Here is a 25,763-nt window from a genome sequence, read left to right on the forward strand (position 1 = left end):
CATTATGGTTAATGGGCACCCCAAAACTAAATCAGTAGATTTAGTTACTAACAAAGCTGTAGCAGCTATTCAACTAAGACAGGCGGGGTTCCTGAAGCTACTGGGTCAAGCTGAGCTGAATAATAAGCAACTGGATGCTAAAGAGGTCCTAAAATTTGAGTTAAAACACCTAAAGTTATCCCTCTCTGTTGTTCATGTACAATCAAGGTAAATGGCTTTTTGTAATCTGGAAAGCCTAGAGCAAGGGCAGACAGGTTAGCCTGTTTTAATTCTGAAAGAGCTGATGGGTGTTCTGCATATAATTTAAGTAGTTCAGGGACTGAATTTTTTGTCAGTGGTATAAGGAGTTTAGTGATTTCCCCATAGCAAGGGATCCATTGCCTACAAAACCCAGTTGCACCCAAAACTGCCCTCAACTGTTTCTTAGTGGAGGGGGCAGTCAGTTTCTGAATAGCTTCAATGCACTTAGGGGAAATGGAGCAGACACCAGCAGTTAGAACAAACCCGAAATATTCAATTTTGGGGAAACACCACCGAACCTTAGCCTTTGAGACCTTGTGGCCTTACTATGTAGCTCTAAGAGAAGATGCTTACCATCTTCCTGGCACGTTGTGGCATTTGGTATGGCCAATAGCAAATCATCTACAAATTGTATCAAACAGCTCTTCTTAAAAATGGTATTTTCTAAATCCTGTTTTAAAATCTGTGAGAACGATGTAGGAATGTCAATGAAACCCTGTGGTAACCATGACCACTGTGAGCCTTTCCAGGTGAAGGCAAATATATTCCTGGAATTTTCATGGATAGGGATTGAGAAGAATACTCAACACAGATCCACCACAGTAAAATACATGGCTGTATTAGGAATAGAGGAGATAATTGTGACTGGATCAGGAACCACAGGGTGTCTTTTTATGACATTATTATTTACTTCCCTTAAATCCTGTACAAACTGATATATATGTTTTCCACCTGGGCCTAGTTTTGGCTTTATTACAGGGGGAATAGGCGTATTATATTTGGATTTGCATGGAATTATTATTCCTTGTTTAATTAATGAATCTATCACTGGGAAAATTCCCTCAGTTGCCCCTTTTGATAGGGGATACTGTGGAATGTAAGGAGGTGGACCACCTTTTGTCTCAGTCTGAACAGGAACAGTTGATTTGAGTAGGCCTACATCAGAAGAGGATGTGGCTCAGAGAGACTCAGGTGTACCAGCTGGCATTTCAAAGGTGGGAGGTTCCTTCACCTCCTGTCTGAAAGAAGGGCAGGAAACAAATTTAGGGATTCCTCGGGCAAAAGCATCATAGAGTGATCTTGAAAGCATGTTATCATGGCTCTAAGTTTGCATAAAAGATATCTCCCTAACAAATTTGTAGGGGAATCTGGCATTAAAGGGAAAGAATGTTCCACTGAGAGGGGTCCCACAGACACCATCTAAGTAGAAAACTTTGGGACCTTCAGAGGTGCTCTTGACACACCTACTATATTCAAAGAACCAAAAGGATTACATTCAGAATCAGGTTTACTCATCAAAACTGACCTGGAAGCTTCAGTGTCTAAGAGGCATTCATAATATATGTTCCCAACTGTCAGGGTCACGTGAGGTTCTTTATTTTGGGGAGGGGCATGAACTGGGATAACTGGTAGGGTCTGAGAAATTAAACGTTTCACCCTAGACTCCAGAGCCCTTCCCCCACCACCTCCACACCATCAAAAAGTATTTCTCTGGGTTCCCCCACAATGAGGGTGGTTCCCACATGGAGCACAGGGATTTTGGTGTGAGTTATGATTTGCCTCATTCAAATTGCTATTCTTCCTATTATTGTTATTATTCCTGAAGCTTCTATTTCTATTTTCCTAATTTCTCTTTTTATAATTCATAATTATGTGACCCACCTTTCCACAAAAATAATATGTTAGTAGTTGCTTCATGGACTCCTGTAAGGGAACTATGATCTCTCCCTGTTTTACTTTTCCAACTGTTTCAGTTGATTCTTTTATTTTCTTCTTTAATGTCTCCACTAAATCAGTGTTCTCTTTATCCTTATGTCTCTGTTTTGCAGTGAATTCTTTTATTTCCTTCCTTAATGTCTCCATTAAATTAGTGTTCTCTTTCACTTTTTCCTCATGTCCATCAAAAGCATAAACTGCCATCCTTTTTAATTCCTTGATGTCTATATTAGACCAGTTTGGACAGATAGTCATAAAATACTTCTTAACTACCTTACAACTTTTTTTACAAATTACATCCTGATTTGTCTAATATCTCTTTCCCTAGAAAGATCTAGATCTATATATCTGCCTCCCAGCTCAATGAGCCTATCCACATAAACTGAGAGGGGTTTTCATTACCTTCCTGCTTTAGATGTTCGAATTTAGTCCATGTACGAGGCCTATCAGAACAAGCTCATTGCTTTTAGTAATGCATTCCTAATGTGACACAGTTGTAAGTAATCCTTCTCTGAATTTGGGTTCCATTTGGGATCTTCAGTTGGTTAATGAATTGTTCCCTCTCCCTGGGCCTGATTAACAAGAGAAAGAATCTTATTTCTTTCACTTTCTGTTAGTAAAGCTTGGAGAAAATCTTCCACGTCAATCAACATGGTATTGTGTGTGTGGAAAATGATTTCAACCTTATTTATGACTACAATAGGCTCATTTCCAAAGGAAGGCGTTTTTTCTTTGAATCTCTCAATGTCTTGCTGAGAGAAAGGTGTATGATGTCTAATGTTCACTAAGTCTCCTCATCTATTATAAGTTGGAATATCCCATAGAGGGAATAGGCCTTTAATTCAAATCATCTATGATTACTGCAGCTTGGCTTGTGTTTGGGTTGTAGTGGAGTGGGTAGGAGAAGGGGGAAGGGTTGTGGGTGAGTAGAGAGGGAGGGACTGGTCAGGGGATAGTGAAGCAGGGCAAAAGGATTGGGGGTAGGATTGGGGACAGGGTGGAGAGGAGCGGGAGATGGGGCTGGGGGTGGTGCCAGGTGATCGTAGTTCTAACAAACAGCAAAATTTGTATTTGGATATTAGAAGTAATAAGGAGTCATTATACTTTATTGAGTAAGGTAGTGACCAATTAGACCTAGATTCTAGGAAAATTATTTTGGTTTTAAATTATTTAAAGATCTTTTTCATGGTTTTTACATGTATATACGGAGCATATTTTCTTATTGTTCATTTCTGTGAGTAATCTTATTAAACCAAAACCCTAAAACACATACCCAAATAAACAAGTGAAAAATCATATGCTTTGATTTGCATTCTGACTCCAACAGTTTGTTTTCTGACGGTAGATAGTGTTCTTTGCCACAAGTCCCTCAGAATTGTCCTGGATCATTGTGTTGCTGAGAGTAGCTAAGTCTATCACATTTGATCATTCCACAATATTGCTGTTACTGTGTACAATGTTTCCCTAGTTCTGCTTATTTCACTCTGCCCCAGTTCATGTAGGTCTTTCCAGATCTATTTGAAATCATAAGAAAATTATTTTGATAGTGTGTGCTGAAGTTTGTAGAAGATTCCACTGAATAGAAGATGCACTGGAATGAGGATGGACTATTAGAAAAACATTAATGTAACAATCTAAGTAAAAAGTGAGTAATGGCCTGGATCAGATGATTCTATCCTATGCTGAAATAATATATATAAATACATATAATAATTATAAATAATATATAAAATAAATAATATATATAAATAAGCCTATGCTGAAGGGAGATTTTCCAGGAGATATTGTGATTATAGGAACAATAAGATTTGGCAAATGATTGGATATTTGGGGTGAATGAAAATGAAGGGTTAAATATGACACCAAGAATTGCAAACCTAAGGCACTAGAAGGACAATTAAGAACTCTGCCACCAATAGGGAATTTCAGAAGGCAGATGGTTTTTAGGGGAAAATAATGAATTTTGTTTTACAAATGCTGAACTTGAGATACCTATAGAAATAGATTTCAATACGTACAAGAGATAATTGGTAATACATGGACTTACATGTAAATCAAGACACATCTATAATTAATAGATCAAGTTAGGTTAGATCCTAAAAATGTTTTTGGAAAGTTAAAATATGGAGAAGAGAGAGTATGGTACAGTAGGCAGAGGACCATCCTTGGAGTCAGGAAGCATGGGATCCAAGTCCTGTCTCTGACACAATAACTCTATGACAGTGGGCAAGTCTCTTACAGGGTCCACATAACTCTGCAGAACTATAAATTACAGCCGATTTATACCAGTGGAGGGAGTTTCCAAATAAGATGTCCCCAGACCAATAAAATCATAGGTTCATACCAAGAAAAAAAAATGCTTAAAAAAATTTTTTTAAACCCTTACCTTCCATCTTGGAATCAATACTTTATATTGGCTCCAAGGCAGAAGAGTGGGAAGGGCCAGGCAATGGGGGTTAAGTGACTTGCCCAGGGTCTGTTGTGAGGAAGACTAGGTAGTAATTAATTATTAAGGTGGGACAGGAAGGGCTGGAGCTGGAGCATTCCAAGATGGAATGAAGGAGCAGGAAGGTGCATGTGCCCTGAGAGAGACTCCATTAGGGGTTGGCACAAAACTGTTGTTAGCCCTGGGAGATCTCAGAGTAAAGGACATCTTGCATCCTGATTTCCCTGGGATCCTGTGTGGTGGTGGCATCTAGCAAGGGGACAAGAACAACAGAGCAGCACCAAAGAAAGAGGAGAAGTTTGGGATCTGGTGGACAGCATTTCAAGCACACCCTCTCTACTTGGATACCTTGGCTTTTGACACCCAGAGATCATTGGTGGATTACTGTGAGAAACCCCAAAGCCACCCTCAGCCCTTAGCTGTGCTGATCAAGCCTGGCAGGAACCAGGTTTGATGCAGGCTTCCAGTGATTCCATTACTGCTCCTTTGGGCTCTGCCTGCTAGATCACTAAGATTAGAGTAGAGAAGTCCTCCCCTTGCCCTGTGGTTTTGTCTTTAGGTTTTAAGTACAGAAATCCCTTTCCCACCTTTTAGTTAAATATAATTAAACCTGTTAAACCCTTTTACCTTGCCTGCTTGTTTCTACACTCTGGCCCAGGGAAAGCTGGGTGACAGTTAAGACCAACTGTCATTCCTGTGTTAATCCAGTGAACTCTGGTCTTCCCATCCTGGTCCAGTCTCTCCTACAACCCAGTGTATGTACCCATAACTATTTAGATTTATTGTAATATCCCTGGTGCCCTCCATTACCTATTTTCACAGGTCACACACTTGGGAAATGTCTGAAGCCAGATTTGAATCTAGGAACTCTCATTTCTAGGTCTGGCTCTCAATCCACTGAGCTACCCAGTTGCCCCCTGTTTTTAATTTTTCAAAGCCATTATTGGCAAGGCAAACTTTTCAGCTTCATAAGTGTTACCTCAATGCTTTTGCTACTTATCAGTAGGTGTTCCAGAAAAATCACACATTTAATATAAGGTACAAAATTTTAAATGCTAGAATACATTAAAAAGTCAAAAGTAACATTTTGAGCATCAGATTTTAGCTTAATGTGAAAAAATACATCAATGCTTTGTTTTTCCTAAGGCATTAGCTACATTTTTTCCACCTGCAAATCTATTGCACCTCTATGCTTATTTTGAGAATGTACTTTATATTAACACCCTTCCCTTTTTTTTTCTAAAATACATACTGTTATATTTTCAATTTGGTTTCTATTAACACAAATGAACTGCCTTGACTCGAACATCAGTTACTGATAACTCATCATTCTGGTTTCAAACTTTTACAAGGTCACAGAATATAAAAGTTGGAAGGAAAGTGAAAAGTCATTTAGCACAACCTATCCCTGGAACAAGAATCTCTACACTACACTACATCTAACAAATAGTATTTCAACCATTGCTTTTCTAGGGGGAAAAAACCCAACTATCTCCTCCCTATTCTTGGTCCAATGCTCATATTACCTTTGCCACTGGCAATTCATTAAACTTGAGAACTTTTTTTACTTGTTTAACTGATTTTTTTGAATCCATGTAAGGCGTTACATTTATCCTCATTAAACTCAACCAATTAAACTGGAAGAACATTCTCAGATTCCTAACATGATTCAATGACTAAATTGTCCCTTCTGGCTTCATGTCACTGGTTAATTTGATAACCATCCTAGCTATATTTTTATTTAAGTTATTTATAAAAATGCTAAGTAGCATAAGACCAAGAAAATACGCACTCCATTAAAGACTTCTTCCCAGGCTGACATTAAATCATTAATGTCTGCTCTTTGGGGGTTTACCATTCAACTTGTTCTGTATCCATATAACCCAATTACCCTCTTATTCATACCTTTCTAATCCAGCTTTCCTGACCAGATTTGCTGATAGAAAATATTGAGAAGGCTAGCTTCACTTTATCCTCACGTCCTCCAAATTTTCTATCCACTAGGGGTAGCAAAGAGAGTTTGTCAAATGCATTACTATTGATAAATCGATCAATAAAAATATTTGTTTAGGATACAATGAACTTAAATGCAAAAGCTCAGTACATCTTGAGGGCAAAAAAAATATAGGATAGTCCTGTCCCACCTTCCCCACTTCTCTGAACATTAGTCATGTCCTTTCCACCAATACTATATCTCCTATCAACAAAGAACTTTAGTCTTTGGACAAAGAAGGAAAGGAAAGGAAAATGAGTATAATATAGATTCACAACTACTCAAGAAATAGGAACAACATTTTGTATTGTTCCCTGTGTCCTCCTTCACTTCAAATAATAACTATGGAAACCTCCTTCCTAAGATTAAATCAGTGAGGTTAAGATTTACATTTTCTCAGAAAAGGAACTGTGTCTGTGTCACTAATTCAGCTGGGTGGTTGGAGAGAAGACATCTCTAGTGGCACCTGAACTCAGTCTCTGTTAATGGAGCAGCAAAGAAACACTAACCTAATCCCTTGAAGCATATACAAGTGGTCTGTAGCACTTCACAGCCATGTTGAGAAATTCCAGCTCCTACACTAATACTTAAAATGTCTCCCAATCACTTTTTAAAAAAATCTAGTTTTTATAATTCCCCAGAATTAATAGGTAAAATCTTTTATAACTTTTTTTTATTTTTTAAAACCCTTATCTTCTGTCTTAGAATGGATACTAAGTATCAGTCCCAAAGCAAAAGAGCAATAAGAGCTAGGCAATTAGAATTAGCAGTGTCTGGGGTCAAATTTGAACCCAGAACATCTCATCTCCAGGCCTGACTCTCTATCCATTGGGGTACTAGATAAAATTTTACTTTCTTATGAGGAGGTAATTCATAACCCCCTACTCCTCCCTGGAGAGTTCCTAAAAGAACATTAACCTCATCATAATGCTCAGCCCTGGAACACAGATTTCGTTTCTATGGAAAATATTACCCACCATCCCCATCTTGCTGCCTCTGGCCATTCTTCCCATTTGTACAAAAATAACACTTAAAAAATTACAAAATTTTAGCTTTCTGCTTAAATAATCCAATAAGCCTGAGAGGCTAGACTAAAATTCTTTAATGCTATTCAGCCACTTTTTAAGTAATTTACCTTTTCAGAACACTAGAAACTCAGAAGAGTTAACAAAGTTTCCTAAAAATGTCTATTTCCCAAGGTAAAGGTTTTTCAAAAGGAAAAATATAATTATTTTATTAAACTTCCACATCAGGTCACTATATAAAATAACTCTCATTTTGCAAATGGGAAGACTAAAGTGCAGACTTTAGTTTAGTATATATTCAAAGGTATATAGTTTGTAAGATCCTCAATATACTAGGTATAAAATTTGGAGAGTATTTTAATATGTACATGTTGCATCTCCCAATTGAATGCAACCTTTTTGATCAGGACTATTTAATTTATTTCACTATATCCCTGTTACCTAGCATAGTGCTTGGCACACAGTTGGTTCTTAATAAAAACTTCTTGATCGACACTAAGCATTTTGTCCTTAGACCATAAGAAACCAAAGTGCTTCTGAACATATACTATTTCCCAAAATACCAACAACAAAAAACTCAGTTACAAACTATTTTCCATGAAGAAAAACATATTCCCTCCTTTCTGAAGGTTCAATATGTTTAGTTATATGGGGAGTATTAAGTTTTGTTTAAAAAGGCATTAATAATCAGTTCTCTTAAAGTTTATCTTAATTTCCTTTATATGAATAAGATATTTTACTACAAATGCTCAGAAAGGAATCACAGTGGTTCTTGATTTGTTGCTAGGTACAGCAATTCTAAATTCTACATTTGAAAAATATATTGGTTTTCAATAAAACAAAATACTCATTTCCTCAGTAAAGGTTTTTTTAAATAAAGACAAGTATAATAATTTAGTAAACAAAATAATTTAAACGAACAAACATTAAGTACAATTTATGTGCAAGGCATTGCTTTCTTTGCTAGTTATACAAAGATGAAAATGATACTGCTTCCCTCAAGGAGCTTATGATTGTACTGGAAAAACAGACATATACAAGTAATTATAATGTCACTTAGAAAAGGTGAGAGTAGCTTGAAAGATTCAAGGAGGGTGGAGAGAGTTCATTTCTTCCTGAGGGGGAAAAAATGAAAGACTATAGAATAAGTAATACCTGAAAAGGTCTTAATGAGGATTTCCCAAGACAGGAGGGGAAAAGTCTATTTCTGCCATGAGAAATAGCATGTATAGGCAGAAAAGAGCATAACGAAAGGGAATGAAAATAAAAGTTTAGCTGATGTATAGAACCCGCAAAGAGGAACAAAGAGAAATTTACTCTGAATGCAGAGCTAAGGTGTCTGCAATTCAAGTGGGGGGAAAATAGAAGCCACTGAAAAATCATAGCATTACAGGTTCAGTGTGTCACTTAACACACTGCTTTATAAGCCCTTGCTCCATGATAGGCATTATATCAAGCATTATGGACAAAAAGTATGACAAAAATTGTTTGATGATCTTTTGGTACATATTGCTGTCAATCATAAGAATAACACAGAGTTATGGAAAAACCAGCTTATTTTGCTCAGAGTTTAAGCATCACTGTATACCAAAATTGGTGAGCCCTACACAGCAGTTTAAGCATATATAGATTTTTGGTTACCTAAGCTGGATGAGTACAATGGCATTTCAAAGAGTAAGTAAAGGAAGAAAATTATTTATAGACTAACAGAACAAACTGCAGAAGGAGAAGATTATCAGATAAAACAGAAAACTAGCTAGTAGACACTAAAGCTATAGGTGACATCTTAAGCTATAAATCTGCAGACAGAGAAGGTACTAATCAGTTAATATGGCTATAAGTTTTCACAGATTCTATCTAGTTCTGTGACTTGCTCATCCTAAGTAAATGATGGTAATAAAGTTGAGCTAGAAATTCTCTTATCACAAAAGAAAGGGAGGGAAAAGTACCCTGTCTTTAAAAAGCTTACATTCTGATGGGGTAGAGAGCATGAAAATGCTGTTGTTGAGTCATTTCAGTTTTGTCTAACTCTTTCATGACCTATTTGGGGTTTTCTTAATAAAGATATGGGGGTGGTGCAGAATGGAATTTTAAAAAATATTCTTCCTCTAGGATCTGTCACAGTCAGAAAATTTTAATTTGTAAGCTTTCCCTTGAAGTATTATTATTTAATGTAATTCTTTAAACTGACAGACTTGGTAAATAATAACATAAAAGGTAGAACCAGTGGCAGAAATGTGAGCAGCTGATTTCTGATAGAACCTCCTATAAATCTTATAAGTCATTAGCCCAAACTCATGAACTAGTAAATGATACAGCCACAACCCTGAACACAGCTTGAAATTATAAGTATGTAAAGATTTACAAAATGTATTCCTTCCAATAATCCTTTGAAGTAGACAGTGCAAGAATTTTCATTCCCATTCAATAGATGAGGAAGTCAAGGCTCAGGGGAGTTAAAGATTTGCTCTGAGGCACATAGTTCTGTAACAAATACAAACCTCATTTTTACTTCAGGATTAGTGCTCTTTCAGTTGTGCCAAACTACCTCTGAGGTTGTGAAGTATAAAATTAATTGTATATATATTTTGATTCAACTGATCAGAAATAACACTTTAAGACAATAGCTTCCAAATCTTATATAGTAACAAACTCCTTTTGTTTTTCAAACAAAATGCTATGTCCCATATAATTTTCATAAAATATAAAAATAATGTTTATGGTACATTTTAGTAAAATAAACATTGAACAAAATATTAGTAAGTCTTTTAATATTTTATATTTATAGCTTTAAAATAACCATAATATATAATGTTAATATATTAATGTTGTTATATCAACAAGATAGATTAAGTTGCTCTTTTTGAAAAAAATATCTCAAAATATGGTGCTACTAATATTCTATCTTAATTGCCAAACATTAGTAGAAATATTTTTCTTTATAACAATTACAGCAGAAAATTCTGTTTTACACAAATATGCTTTTATAAAGAACAGGAAAATTTGTATCACTGATAAACCAAGCAATTTTTTATTCACCTGTAGTCAAAATGGAAGATCTTCAGGTCCAAATGCTTCATTCCATCTAACACCACAAGATAAGTCTATGAACCACACTTATTCAGATAGATTAAGACCAAATGATCACATCTATTCCTGGTAAATGGATTCCTTATCTATTCACATTTGGAAGTATGTAGGTCTTCAAAATGAAGTGAGAACTGCTTTTGTAAAGCCAGGTAAGTAATAATGGACATCAAATTTATTTTTGCAAGGCACATGTTAAAAATTAGAAAACAAAATATTAAATTATAAATTTATTGCCCAAAGTTTTAATTGTTTCATAAATGCAATTATTTTATCTTCATGGATTTAGAGTATGAATTTAAGGATTTTGCACTGCTTTATTTAATAATACTTAGCTTTTCAAAACTATCTAACAAATATTCAAATTTCAGGAGTAAATTTTTGTTGTAAAATGAATTTCCTTCATCTTTAATATAATTCACTAAGAAAAATGGCAAATTGTTCCTTTGTTCAAATACCTTTGAAATAATTTGACATGAGAAAGCTAACATGTTTCAAAATAATGTAAAAGTAGCTTGGGTTCTGCTTTTACTTTGTCACACAATTTTTCATAGACCTTTTCTTTTAATGGATTGTTTTTAAAAATTAAATAGATTACTCTTATGATGCAATTTGAAAAAGTATATATGGGGACAGCTGAGTGGCTCAGTGGAATGAAAGTTAGACCTAGAGACATGAGGTGCTAAGTTTAAATCTGGTGTCAAGACACGTGCTAGTTGTGTGACCATGCGCAAGTCACTTAACCCCCACTGCTTAGCCCTTACTGCTTTTCTGCCATGGAACCAATAAACAATATTGATTCTAAGAGAAGGGTTTTTAAAAAGTATATTTAACTCCTTTCTCATATTTGTTAATATATTGTGAAACAAGCAACAAGTCCAACTGCACAAGAAACATAAATTCCATCAATACAATATACCCACATTCTATATAATTTCCATTGAATTTAATTTGAAGCTTTTGTAATGTAGCACTGCTTTCAATAGGTTTATAAATAAATTTTCACTAATATGTATTTTGATTGTACATCCTAAGTATATAATCAAAGGACCATTTAAAAAACTATACCTGTTGATGATCCTCTTGGAATTCAAGAGTTTCTCAATAAATTCACTGAAAAAGTAGCATGGTAGAGCAGAAAAAGAATTGGCTTTGAAGTCAGAAGACCTGAGCCCATATACCATCTCTAACACTTAATACTTGAGTGTGACCCACAACCTCAGTTTCTTTATCTGGATAGTGGGAGGACTGCATTGGATGGACTTTGAAATACCCTATAGTTCCAGATCTGTGATCTTAAATGAACAATTCTTCCATTTTTTGAAGTTATCTTGCATGTGATTTACCAAGCACTATTTCAACAAAATCAATAGCTGCAGGTGGCACCAATGATTCTTCCATGCAGTAAGAATTTTTACACTTTGGAATTCAGCAATCCTCATGTCAGAGACAGTTTTAAAAATGTTTTTGCTTATTAAAAATATCTAATTTTCTCTGGAAAAATTATCATCTCGCTAACCTATTATGTATGTACCCTTTCTTTTCAAGATGTCATTTTAATTTGTTAAGATTTCTGCCATCTGCAGCTAAAGTATTCACAATGTATTTGTCTTGTACATATTCTCTGCTTACTTAACTATGGAAATTCTGCATTTCTCTAGAACATGTGGCAGTTTCTTCAAGATAGTAACCCTTACATTTGTGTTTGTATTCTCAATACTTAGAATTGTGTTGGCAACTCTATGGCATGTGTGCCAGAGAGGGCTGCTCCCTTCCCCCTCACACATGCTCCTGAGGACATTTCTCACTCACCCGCCCCTCTGCCCAGCAGCCAAATAGGAGTGCTTCCTTTCTCCTCTGTCTGGGGTAAGGTGGGGGGCTCACATGTGATGTGAGGGTCGCAGTTTGGGCACTCAGTCTCTAAAAGTTTCACCATTGCTAGATCCTAGAACAATGCCTGCAACTAGTAGGCACTTAAATACTTGCTGATTGAAGAACTCCTCCCCCTGCAAAAGCTCATCCCATAGAAAACTATAAAAACACAATTCTCTGGGGCCATGTTAACATAAGGGCAAATAGTTTTATATACTTCAAGCCATCATTGTATTATTTATATAATGATTCATAATTATTGATAATTCTTTATATATTTATATAAATAATTATTTATATAATAATTGATAATGATTCATTCATTTAAATTGATTAAATATTTACTGTGTTATATTAGGCATTAAAGAATAAAGATTTGGATAGGAACTATTTTTGGTAATTTTCTCAATCATTCATTAACTAGAAAAAGTTATTAAATACAATGACATTGTATGAAGTCAACATGAATAACATGAACTATTTCCTTGCCACAAGATCAGCATTTTCCCTTCAGAAAAATCTTTTTTAAATGGCATTTTATTTTCTCCCTATTATATGTAAACATTTCAGTTTCCAACATTTAAAAAAAATACCGAGTCTCAAATTCTATCCTCCCCACTCCTGTTGAGATGGCAAGAAATCTCATATAGATTTTGCATGTGTAATCATGAAAAACATTTTTCCATATTAATCCTTCTGAGGAAGGAAACTCAAATAGAAAAAAAAAATAAAGTGAAAAAAGGCTGCTTTTGTCTGGATTCAGACTCATCAGTTTTTTCTCTGGAAGTAGTATTTTTTATTATGAGTCCTTTATTATGAGTTTTGGATTATTGTACTACTGAGAATAGCAGTTCACAGTTATCCATTGTATAGTATTTCTGTCACTGTGTGCAGTGTTCTCCTGGTTCTGCTTATTTCACTCTGCTTCAGTTCGTGCACATCATTCCAGGTTTCCTTGAGCTCTTTCTGCTTGTTATTTATTATAGCACAATAGCATTCCATTACAATCATATACTATAATTTACTCAGCCATCCCTCAATTGATGTGCATCCCATTACTTTCCAATTCTTTGCCCCCACCCCAAAAAAAGAGCTGCTTTAAATATTTCTGTATATATAGGTCCCTCCCTCTCCTCCCTTTTAATCTCTTTGGGATACAAACCTAGTAATGGTATTGCTGAGTCAAAGGGTATGTACTTTTTTATAGTCCTTTGGGCATAGATCCAAATTGCTCTCAAGAATGATTGAATCAGTTCACAACTCCCCCAATAGCACATTAGCATCTCAACTTTCCTAAACCCTATAAGTTTTGTCATTATCCTTTTCTGTATTAACAGCCAATCTGACAGGTATCTCAAGAGTTGTTTTAACTTCCATTTCTCTAGTTAATAGTGATTTGGAGCATTGTTTTGTATGATTATAGAGATCTTTATCTTTTCTGAGAACTGTTTGTATCCTTTGACCATTTCAATTAGGGAATGACTTGTATTTTTATATATTCACTAATTTCTCTATGTAGTTGAGAAATGAGGCCTTTATTAGAAAGATTTATAAAAAAAATTTTCACCTTTATGATTACTGTGTATTACTCTCCATCATATTTTCTCCTATTTAGTTCCTGGCCTGCACTCCCCCCAATTTGTCCTCTTTTCTATCAACTCCACATCCTTCTTTTATCCCCTTCCTCTCCAATTTTCCTGTAAGGTAAGTTCTTTTTTTTGTTTGTTTAGCTTTTTTGTTTTCTTTTTTTTATTTAGAATATTTTTCCATGGTTACATGATTCATGATCCTCCCTTCTTTCCTCCCCCTCCTGAAGCTGACAAGCAGTTCTACTGGGTTATACATGTACCACTGTTCAAAGCCTATTTCCATGTTATTCATATTTGCAGTAGAGTGACCTTTAACCTAAAAATAGGGTAAGAGCTTTCTATACCCATTTAATTGTGTATGTTCTTCCCTCACTTGAGCCAATTCTGATGAGAGTAAGGTTTACATGCTCCCCTCCCCAGCTCCCCCTTTTCCCCCCTCCACCATAAAAGCTCTTTCATGCCTCTTATGTGCAATAATTTACCTCATTCTATTTTTCCCTTCCCCTTTCTCCCAATGCATTTCTCTTTTTTATGACTTAATTTTACTTTTTTATTATATTCCATCATATTCAACTTGCCCTCTTTCAATGTATATTCCTTCTAACTGTCCAAATAATGACAAAGTTCTTTGGAGTTACAAGAATCATCTACCCACATAAAGATGTACACAGTTCAGCCTTACTGAATGTCATTTCTCTTTTTTGCTTACCTTTTTATGATTCTCTTGTATCTTGTAGTTGAGAGTCAAATTTTCCATTCAGCTCTGGCCTTTTTATCAGGAATGTTTTAAAGTCCTCTGTTTCACTGAATACCCATTTTTCTCCCTGAAGGATTATGCTTAGTTTTGCTAGGTAAGTGGTTCTTGGTTGAAGTTATAGCTCTTTGCTCTCTGGAATAGCATATTACTGGCCCTCTGATCCTTTAATGTATAAGCTGCTAAATCTTGTGTTATCCTGAATGTGGCTCCATGATATGTGAATTGTTTCTTTTTGTCTCCCTGCAATATTTTCTCCTTTCTTTAGGAGTTCTGGAATTTGGCTATAATATTTCTGGGAGTTATCCTTTTGGGATCTCTTTCAGGAAGTGGTGAATTCTTTCAATTTCTATTTTGCCTTCTGGTTCTTGAATAAGAGGGCAGTTTTCCTTGATAATTTCTTCAAAGAGAATGTCTAAACTCTTTTTTTTTTTAATCAGGGCTTTCAGATAATCCAATAATTCTTTTATGATCTCTCTTGGATTTATTTTCCAAGTCAATTGTTTTTCCAATGAGATATTTTACATTTTTTCTTTTCTTCTTCTTCTTTTGACTTTGTATGATTGTTTCTTATATCTTATTGAGTCATTAGCTTCCAATTGTCCAATTCTAATTCTTAAGGTATGATTTTTTTGAGTGAGCTTCTGTACCTCCTTTTCCAATTAGCCATTTCGACTTTGTAAAGAGTTCCTTTTCCTCAGTGAATTTTAGATCCTCTTTTCCCAAAGGGCCACTTTTGCCTTTCAAGAAGTTCTTTTCTTCAGTGCATTTTTGTATATATTTCCCTATTTGGCCAATTCTGCTTTTTAAGATGTTCTTCTCTTTAGATTTTTGTGCCTCTTTTACCTATTGTTTGACCTATTCTGTTTTTTAAGATGTTAATTTTTTTCAGAATTTTTGTCTCCTTTACCAATGTGTTGACTTTTTTCATGATTTTCCTATATGACTCATTTCTTTTATTAATTTTTCTCCTCCCTCTCCTATTTGATTTTAAAAATCTTTTTTGAGCTCCTTCATTAATTCTTCTTGGGTTTGAAAGCAATTAATATTTTTTCTTGGAGGCTTTGGAAGCAGTAGTTACTGACTTTGCTGTCTTCTTCTTAGTTTGCATTTTGGTCTTTCCTTTCACCAAAATAACTTTCTATCTTGAGTTTCTTTGTCATTTGCTCATTTTTCAGCCTTTTTTTTTCTTTTCTTTTAATTTAAAAAACTGTTAAAGTTGGGCTGTGTAAGTGTGGTGAAGGAAACCCAGTTGCAAGCTTCAGGTTCTTTGTGCAGCTACCTTCAGAGCTGTAATTGGGAATCAATCTGCTTTCACTTACCCCAAGGTAGTATAACATAAGATAAAGTGTATTTAATACACTCCCTGCCTGTGCTTTATTCTGTGACTAATTCCAAGCATCCTTTTTTCCCTTGGAACTATAACCAGAGTCTCTTGCTCCCCTGTGGCCTGTGGCCACAAGTTCTAGTGTATGCTAACGCTCCACCTAACCCTAGATCTCACCCTGAGATTGTAACCTGGTTCTGCATATGGGCAATGAAACATGAGTCTTACACCCAGAGCCAGCAAAGGGACCCCTGTAATCTCCCCTTTACCTAACCTTACCATCTGTGGCTGAAAAGTCCAAAAGCCTTTGCTGCTGCTTCAGCTATGACCAAGGCCTGTTGCCCTGATGAAGCCCCTGGCATGCTGTGCTCTACCTTCACCCTGGAACACTAGATCCCTCATTTTGACTTTTAAGTTGTTTGGGGCTCAAAAATTACTTCATTTTGTCTTTTTGTGGGTTATGCTGTTCTAGAATTCATTTTAAGGCACTATATCATAGTTTTTTGGATGGCAATTTGGTAGAGATCAGATGAGTCTGTGTACCTTTTTTATCATCCTGGTTCTGCTCCCAACAGGGTCCAGTTTAATTAATAATAAATTAATGCTAATTGAGCCATCAAGAAAATGTCAAATTATGTTCTGTAAACTTGGTTTAAAAATGAAAATGCACAATAAATTTTAGGAAAGCTACCAATAACATTAAAATAAGAGTTTGACTAAATTTCTAAGGGGAAAAAATCTAAAGAACTCTCATATTTTCTACTGCTATGGAATATATTCCAGTGATTTCGAGTACAAATGATCTCTGTGGCCTAGTACCCCATTCCCCAAAACCAGTCACCTGTGATCATCTCTACATTCTCCATGTTCTGACAGGGAAGGCAAGGACTGCTCTGAAAATATTATATCATTTCAAAATACAAGAACAATACAGCAGTCCTGTATTATGGCTTACTTGTAGCAACCCAGGACTACAACCAAAGGGTTCCATTTCCAGGGACAGATTCTATAGAATTACCAAGTACTCTGGGGAGGTGATCCCCCACCATCCTAGTCTTCCAGAATCAGCTCCAGGTCATTCGTGGGCATACTTCTTTGGGAAGTTGAAAAGTTGAGAGTCATTCATAGCAACTATTTTGGAATCTCCAAAGTACTCAGGAACTTTCCAGTTTGTTCACAGCACAATCACCTGTGACATGACCTCAAGAGGCCATGAGGAAACAGTCTGTCAGTGAGTACAGCAAAACCAGGCTAGGCCTTCTGCCTGACTGGCAGTAATCTTATCCTCCCTGGGGCTTCCCATTTTAAGTGCTCTGGGAATCAGAACCCATTTCCCCCTTATGCTTTCTTTCCCTACTCTTTCTTCTTCCCTCCTGATTCTTAGATAAGGCAGACTGCTGAAGTGTAGTAGTTGTGTTGTGTTGTGTTTTTTAAAAAGGAAACAAAAGCAAAACACTAAATCATACTTATAAAAGCCTATTCAGGTCAACTATGTGCTTTCTAGCACCCTCTGCCACTTTCTTTAATTTGTCCTAAATAGAAACTAGTAAACTTTGAGCAATCTTTTTTAAAAATATATTATAGAAATAATATTCTGTTAATTAGAAAACATTTCTTATGCAGAACATCTCATGTTATTCATGATGTCAGGAAAATACTATACTTTTCAAGACTGGCAAACATTTTGCTAGATAGATAAACTGGCTATTTTGTTTAAAAAATGTTTAAATCATGAATTTTGAAAATATAGTTCTATGCTTTATTAATGTTTCCCAGACTTAATATGCCAATCATGACTTTTTCTTTTATGTTAATTTGTGCTAATAATCTGACCTTGACTGGTATTGTCTATCTCCAAACCAAATATGCCTCTGTCTTGACCAGATTCTTCCAGTGGGTATAGTAATATTGTGGTTTTCACTCAAGTTAGAATTTGCCCTTGGGTGGGAATTATTTTAATCAGTAATTGCAAAAACTCCTTTTCACCTAAAGTACAGTGAATATGTATTGTCAAATAACAATAACTAGAATTCATATAGTGCTTTAAGGTTTGCAAAGTACTTTAGGAATATCTTGTTTTATTCTTATAATAACCCTGTGAGGTAGGTACTTTTATTTATCCCAATTTTACAGAATGCAGGCAGAAGTTAAGTGACTTGCCCAAGAAGACTCAGTAAGGGCTTAAGGGAAGAATATGAACTCAGGTCTTTCAGATTCAAAGTTCAGCACTCTATCAATTATGCTAACCAGCTGTTCATCTTTATCTCTTTAGGGAGACAACATGGAGTGCTGAAAATAACTTTGGATTTGGAATTTTTCTGTGTGAATCCTAACTCTGCTACCTCTGTGCAAATTACTTTCCCTTTATAGGAAAGAAATTTTCTCAGTTATAAAATGAAATTGGCCTAGACCCTGTGGTCATTTCCTACCTCTTATGAAATATCTCCAACTTAACAGGTTTTCTGGTTAATTTAACTTAGGGCCAATGCCTCTAAAGTCCAAGATGTTAAGAGCAACAAAGACAAAAAGGAAACACTCATCTTCTCCTACCTATATCATCTTCATAAAAAGCAGCTTTTTTTCTGACAGAAAAGGATTTAGAACCCATCAGGCTTACAAATGACTAAGTCCTACAGATAGAACAGTATTCTGGTTAAACTATCAGAATTTATTTATTCTGTAGTAGAAAATATGAGGTTGAAACAATGTAAGTTTAATAAGCTCAGAAAAGAGAAAATGATTTTACATAAATATTTAATGAAAGGAGATCTTTTGTTTTGTCTTATTTGTAAAGTACTAACTTCCACATGTTAATGTTTGTCAAGTTCATAATAATTAAGAAGAAATGTTTTTAAATATATCAAATGAATTTCTATATTTTTTTTCCATTTATCATCAGTAAAGTTTTTCATGGTTTTCTAAAAAGACTTACTTCCTATTACTTTTCAAGGACTGCTAATATTCTATTACAACACAAAAATCAAGCCTAAAAATTAGGAGTTTAGGCTATAGACATGATAATAGAGTACTAGGTAAACTGTATACAATGTCAAAAATAAGAAACAAATGCCATTCTCAGATATGTATGTAAAGTTTAAAACATTTTCACAGAAACTGCCCACTTCATCTGGTTTTACTTGCCTATAAAAACATGAAATTCACAAAGATAAAAATAATAAGGGGAATTTTTTGAAAAATGTATTTTGAAAAAGATGACATGTCTGTAATAAGCAATAATAATAAACAATGAGGAGGCAGGTAGGTGGCTCAGGGAACAAAAAGCCAGGCCTGGAGATGGGAGGTCCTGGGTTCAAATTTGGCTTTAGATACTTCATAGCTATGTGACCCTGAGCAAATCACTTAACCCCAATTGCCTAGCCCTTAACATTCTTCTTCCTTGGAAACAACACTTAGTATTGATCATACAATTGAAGTTAAGGGTTTAAAAAATAATAGTAATGATAATAAATAATTAAAATTATGAAAGTCAGTCTTCATTAAAGATTATATAACAATAGTCAGATGCCCCTTCACCCTTCACAGGGCCTTTTTTCCAAGTTATTATATGCAAAAAGACAACAAGTCAACCATGCATGTTATAATATTGCATTCTTTAGTACACAGTTCAAGTGATTTGGTTTCATATGTGTCTATACTAGGTATTCCTTTTCATATTAGTAATTTTGTTTTTCAATGTCTTGGAGATGTCACATTTGTGCTTTTCTGTAACTAGTTTTAGAATGACATATTTGAGAATAGAGGTATATTTCTTTTTTTGAAAAAATTAAATACATGGAAATTCAAATATAAATTAGATAATTACTTTAAAAGGAATTTTTTCATATAACCAAGGATCTAATTGATTAGCATAAAAATTAAGAATAATTATGTTTGAAGAAACAAGAGTTTCTCACAAGATTTTTATATTATATATTAAGAGTCACATGGTGTGGTGGGGCACATTAGTCTGGAAATGAAAAGCACATACCTTTTAGTCTTGCCTTGGCTATTAATGTTTTGTGTGATCTTGGACCTTACTTCTGGGCCTCAGTTTCCTTGTGTATGAAATAAGGGATTTGGACTACATGATGTCTTCGGGCCGCCCCAACTTTGACTAAGGTGAGGTTCGCCTGTACATATACTGATTGAGAGATGAACTTACCACTTTTCTTAAATGTGGTGTTTTTCGTCACCTTTGATGATGTTTCCCCACATACACAAAAATCACTATTTTGGTATTTTGAGTGAAAAGTACATGTGAGATTTGTTTTTCACAATATAAGAGACTTTTAAAATGAATTGCTTACTTTGTAGTCATTCAGTAAACATTAAGCACCTGCTATGTGCCAGGAATAATGTATGCATTAGGAGTGTTAACTTTTTATGTTTAGAGTTCATTGTTGTAATAGGCTTCTTATTTGTTGCAGTTTCAAAGCTACTATCATTTAGGGATCAAATAGATAGCTGAGTTGATTGAGAGCCAGGCCTAGAGAAAGGAGGTGTTCAATTGAAATATATCCTCAGTCATTTCCTAGCTGTGTGACCCTAGGCATTTCACTTAACCCTTTTTACCTAGCCCTTACTGTTCTCCTGCCTTGGAACAAATACATAATATTGAATCTTAAGATGGAAAGTAAGGATTAAAAAAAAAACCTTCTATAGTTTAGAGCAGTGATGGCAAACCTATGGCACAAGTGCCAAAGATGACACACAGAGCACTCTGTGGGCATGTATGCTGCCCCCAACCCCCACCCCAAATTCATTACTAGAAAGGTAGAGGGACTCGGGTGGAGCTGCTCCCCTCCCCCCACCCCCATACCTGAGGACATTTTTTCACATCCTCTGCCCCTCTGCCAGCAGCCCAATGGGAATGCACAGGGAGTAGGGTGGGCAGCTCAAAGACAGCAGAACTGCAGGGGACCAGAGTGCTCAGGTCTCTCCACACATCACTCTGCCCAGAATGATTCCTCCCTCCCCTGTCTTGGGTAAAGGGTGGGGAAAACAGGGGGGCAAGGCACTCAGTCTGGGGAGGGCACACATGGCACTGTCTTGGAGGGGGCAGGGCCTAGTACTCTGTCTCTAAAAGGTTCGCCATCACTGGATTAGACTACTCAATAATATTCGATATAAGAAAAATAATATATGAATGCAAGATTCAATTTTTAACAAAAAAAAGTTATGTAATTTATAAGATATAGAGAAATGACCTTTAATTCTGCTAATGAAATCTTAGGTACTATTCAAAAATCCAATTTACTTACTGCTATTGGGATAAAGCAAAACAAAACAGAACTATATCTCACTAAAATGCTCAAGAAAAACTCAAACTGATTCAGAGCAGCAGATGCAAATATCAACTAAATGCAAGCCTTTTAAAACTATATTTGTCTATAAGAAATTGGACACAATCATTTTTATTCAACATGTTTTCCTCCCTTAAAATTCTAAGGTATATATGGTTAATATCTCATTTGTTGGAACTCACCTAATCAGTAAAGTCATAAAATAACTTTTCTCATAAAACCTTGCCTTTTACTTAACTTTTTAAAATATGAGTTTGATAGATTCAGTTAAAAGATGGTGTTGTATTGATTTCTGGGACAAGATGGACACCACCTTTGAGTGACAAGACTGGCAGTTGAACACCTCAGAATGTACCCAGAGGCCTTGAGCCAGGGCAAAAGTGGAAATTATGTGGTTGTGAGAAAAAAAAAATCACTCTTTTGGGTTTATGAAAATGTTCATAAAAATTTTTTTTTGGCTCTTACCACTCCTTCCTGCCTTGGAACCAATATGCAGTACTGAATCTAAGACTTTCAGAAGGTAAGGATTTAAAAAAAAAATTTTTTTTGAGATTCTCTTTTCTTTATAAATTCCTTTCTGTGACATGGTCTAAATGAGGTCTTTATTCTGGGTCAAAAAATCAGGAACAGACTCTCTATTTTACAGTTTTGGGAAGAAGATAATCAATTCAATTTTAGTTATGTTGAGTTGAAGTGCAAGTGGGCCATCCAGATACAGATATTCAGAGACAATTGAAAATATTATCAGGATCCTAGAGAAAATATTGAAAGCCGAACTTGGAGCATATATAAGTGATAGTTGAAGTTGTGGGAACAGATGAGCTCACCACCAGTCAAAGTATTGAGACAGGGCTCAAACCAAAAGATGATATTGCATGCAATTATTAGGGCTCCAACCTAACATTCAGAAAAAACTACTGTGGTTGAAAAACAAAAAATGGAAAAATGAAAAATGTATTGGATAAACTTCTGTAGGAAATGGTAGTAATCTGTGTCAAAATAAAGCAATCACCACAACAAGGAGGCTAAAGTCCTAAAAACTGATTTAGTCAGAAAACATGACTTCCTTGTTAAACAGAGAAGTAATGTCAGCCAAGAGAAACACTGATGTAGAATATAAACATGTTTGTGGAACTCCACAGAAGAGGAGAGTAGAATATTACAAAGAGGATTAGCTAACAAAATAATGAAAAGTAGTAGAGGATAAACAAGCCTACAAGTAGTCTGGGATGAGATCCAGCCAAGTCAAACCATGCCAAAAATACATGATGAAACTCGAAGGTGGGCAACAGGGGAAAAAAAATGGAACAAATTTAACTTCAAGGCTATTTTCATTACGGATGATAGGGGAACTATATTTGAGCTCTAAGACCTTTGTGTCTGACTGTACTTAAGAAAATTACATCAGATAGAGCAATTGGACTAGATCAAGTATAGAGAAAATATGTGCAGAAAGTAATGCATTTTTAACACAAGATATTCAAAATATGTAAAAGAGAAAATATTATGAGAAAAATATCACTAGTATAATCATCAAAACCTGAGAGGATTTGGGGCAAGATGGCCTAATGACCTTTCATCATCACCTCAAAATAGCAGGACACCAACCATTGTAAAATAACAAACTACAGGAAAAGGATAGCAACTTATCACAAGAAAAACTAGGGAAAAAAATTAAAAGACAAGAGGACACTAATACGATGAATTGTTATAGAATAAAAAGTGATGCAAACACTCCAGAGACAGAAATATATAGTAGACCTGTAGTTTCATTGGTAGAAGAACATATAGGTGAAGAAACCACCTTTACCAATGCAGATTGGCCAATTTATAATCTTTGAAAGTTGCACAAAGGACTAAGTTTAAGTACTTGCCCTGGATCACACAACCAAGTTTATGTCAGAAAAATGTCTTAAATCTAGGTCTTCTGGGTTTCAGGGCTAACTCTCTATGCCATGCTCCCCCAGATCAGATATAAAAATACTGCAATAACAACCAGGTCCCCAGAAATTATAATGGAACCACATCAATTTCCAAGAGTGTTTTAGAGTGGAGCTGTCAAACTTGAAGCCAGTCAGCTGCAGCTGAGGCAGAACTAAATAAAATGTACTTCTCTGCTTGAACTAAATAAATGTAAATCCATTTAAAAATAAGAAATGCTTGACAAAATAAATTAAAACAAGATAATACAATGTTCATTTGTGTTTTTCTAAAGCAATATGCTCTTCCTAGAATCCCTTTTTATTTTAGTTTGACACCACTGGTTTATGGTATTCTTAGTTACCAAGGACACAGAGGTTGATAGATCTCTTGAGCTCAGAAGTTCTAAGTTCATGTAAGCTAAGCTGAATGCTATCTGTATCAAATTCTGCATTAATAGAATGAATTCCCAAAGGCAAGGTCCCACCAAGTTGTCCAAGGAGGGATGAAATAGGCCAGGTCAGAAACTGAGCAAGTCAAAGTTTATAAGCTGATTAGAGTGAACCCTCCTACTCTTCCAGTCGAGAAAAAAAATAAGGAAACCTACCTCTCTCTTTTTTTTTTAAATCAATTTAAAAAGAAGCAATAAAGGAAGAAATTAGAGTGGAAATCTGGGTCTCAAAGAATAATTTAATATGTAAATAAAGACAACAGATCAAGAAACAAATGGCTAAGAGTCATTCTAAAACCGAATTGTCTGGAGAAAAAAGACTGACATATGAAACTGAAAGATATAGAGATAGAAGGAAAATATGAAAACAAAAAATTTTAAATAGCAAAATTGGAAAAAATGTGAGTTCTCTACAAGCCAGGGTAACTGATCTTGAAGACAGAATGTGATGGAAAAATCTGAGAATTACTGATCTTCAGGAAAAACTAAATAATAATGAAATAAAAAGCCTAAATAGATTACTTCAGTAATCACATTAAGAAAATTGACTCAAAGTGTTGGAAACAAAGGGAAAAGGACAGCTTTGTAGAATTCATAGATGTCTGAAGTTCAACTACCCTTGAAACATAGACTAGCCCCCAAATTCCAAAGTTAAACAACAAATGCTGCAAGCAACCAAGATCTATTAATCTTGTTGGGGTGCAGGGCAGGAAGATTGAAATGTCTTTGACATTTAGGCTACTTTTTCCCTAAAAAGGTAATGAAACTGTTATCTTGACTCAATCAGTCTATGGGTGCTTGCCTAAGGCTGGGACCACCAAATTTTTTCACTGCACACCCAATATATTTATATTTACTTATTTTTTTTTCAACCCTTGTACTTTGGTGTATTGTCTCATAGGTGGAAGATTGGTAAGGGTGGGCAATGGGGGTCAAGTGACTTGCCCAGGGCCACACAGCTGGGAAGTGTCTGAGGCCGGGTTTGAACCTAGGACCTCCTGTCTCTAGGCCTGACTCTCACTCCACTGAGCTACCCAGCTGCCCTATATTTACTTATTTTAAAATAATATACTATTATACTAATAACATGCAAATTATAAAACATACAAAAATATAAATAAAAATGAATTAAGATAAAATAACATTTTGAAGATTACTAAAGATATAAATATGTGGAAGTTTAAATGAGCAATGTAATTGAACATGCTTCATTATTTTTGAAAATCTTCATTTAAGTTTTTGTGACAGTGATTGGAAGGACTGGTACTGAGTTTAGTTTATTTCAATTCTTGGTTTTAATGGCTATCCTAGCTAAAAAAAATACCTCACACAGAAATATTGATCCAAGTACAAGTTAGTTGTGTTTAATAAATTATGACATTAAAAAAAATCCCACCCACTAATTATGTGATGGTTTTAGTTTAAATTCATCTAGTAAATTCTGATGTCAATTAGTTGTTCTTGCAACCTAATTGGAAGGTGTTGAATTTTTATATTTTTAGCAAATGAGCTGTAAGACTCACGGAAGCCATTTAAATTTTTTAAACAGGCTAGAAAATTCTGTTTCCAAGCCTTTTCCTTAAGTGTGAGGATATGAGAATTCTGTTAGGTAACACACTTATTCTCCTTCTGTGGATTGTTATAAGTATCCAGGAAGGGAGTATGGCCAATAATGTCAAATTCTATTACAGAGAAGGCAAGAAGGATGACGAGAAAAAAGGCAATCAGATTTGTCAGTTGAGAAATCATAGGCAATTTTAAAGAAGCAATTTTAGTTGAGTGAGTAGCCAAGGATAATGAAGAGGTCGAGAACCTGGGAGACTAGAAAGATGTCGGTACCCTTGGCAGAAATGGGAAGTTTTAGAGAGGGATAGATTTGAGGGGAAAAGATAATAACATTTGCCATGCAAATTGTAACTTGTTAAGTCCATCCTGTGCTATTCACTCTTTCCTGTTGAAAAATGAAAAAAAGTATATGTGTGTGTGTGTATATGTGTGTGTGTGTATATATATATATATATATATATATATATATATATA

The 25,763-nt window shown here is 35.2% G+C and overlaps 1 protein-coding gene across 8 annotated transcripts in view; it reads right to left on the bottom strand.

Annotated features, from left to right (window-relative positions):
• Nucleotides 1–25,763, bottom strand: part of RPS6KA5 (ribosomal protein S6 kinase A5) — a 180,502-nt gene that overhangs the window by 127,514 nt on the left and 27,225 nt on the right. Inside the window, exon 2 of one of the 8 annotated variants that reach the window (XM_044665017.1) lies at nt 17,068–17,250. The exons of 6 other annotated variants lie outside the window; for them this stretch is intronic. In XM_044665017.1, coding sequence (XP_044520952.1) covers nt 17,068–17,098 — 31 coding nt within the window. In that variant the 5' untranslated portion in view covers nt 17,099–17,250. Of the gene's footprint in view, nt 1–17,067; nt 17,352–25,763 lie in introns of those variants that run through there. One more of the 8 variants, XM_044665016.1, reaches the window with a different exon arrangement.

Source organism: Gracilinanus agilis, chromosome 2 (assembly GCF_016433145.1).
Source record: "Gracilinanus agilis isolate LMUSP501 chromosome 2, AgileGrace, whole genome shotgun sequence".
Classification (NCBI taxonomy): domain Eukaryota; kingdom Metazoa; phylum Chordata; class Mammalia; order Didelphimorphia; family Didelphidae; genus Gracilinanus; species Gracilinanus agilis.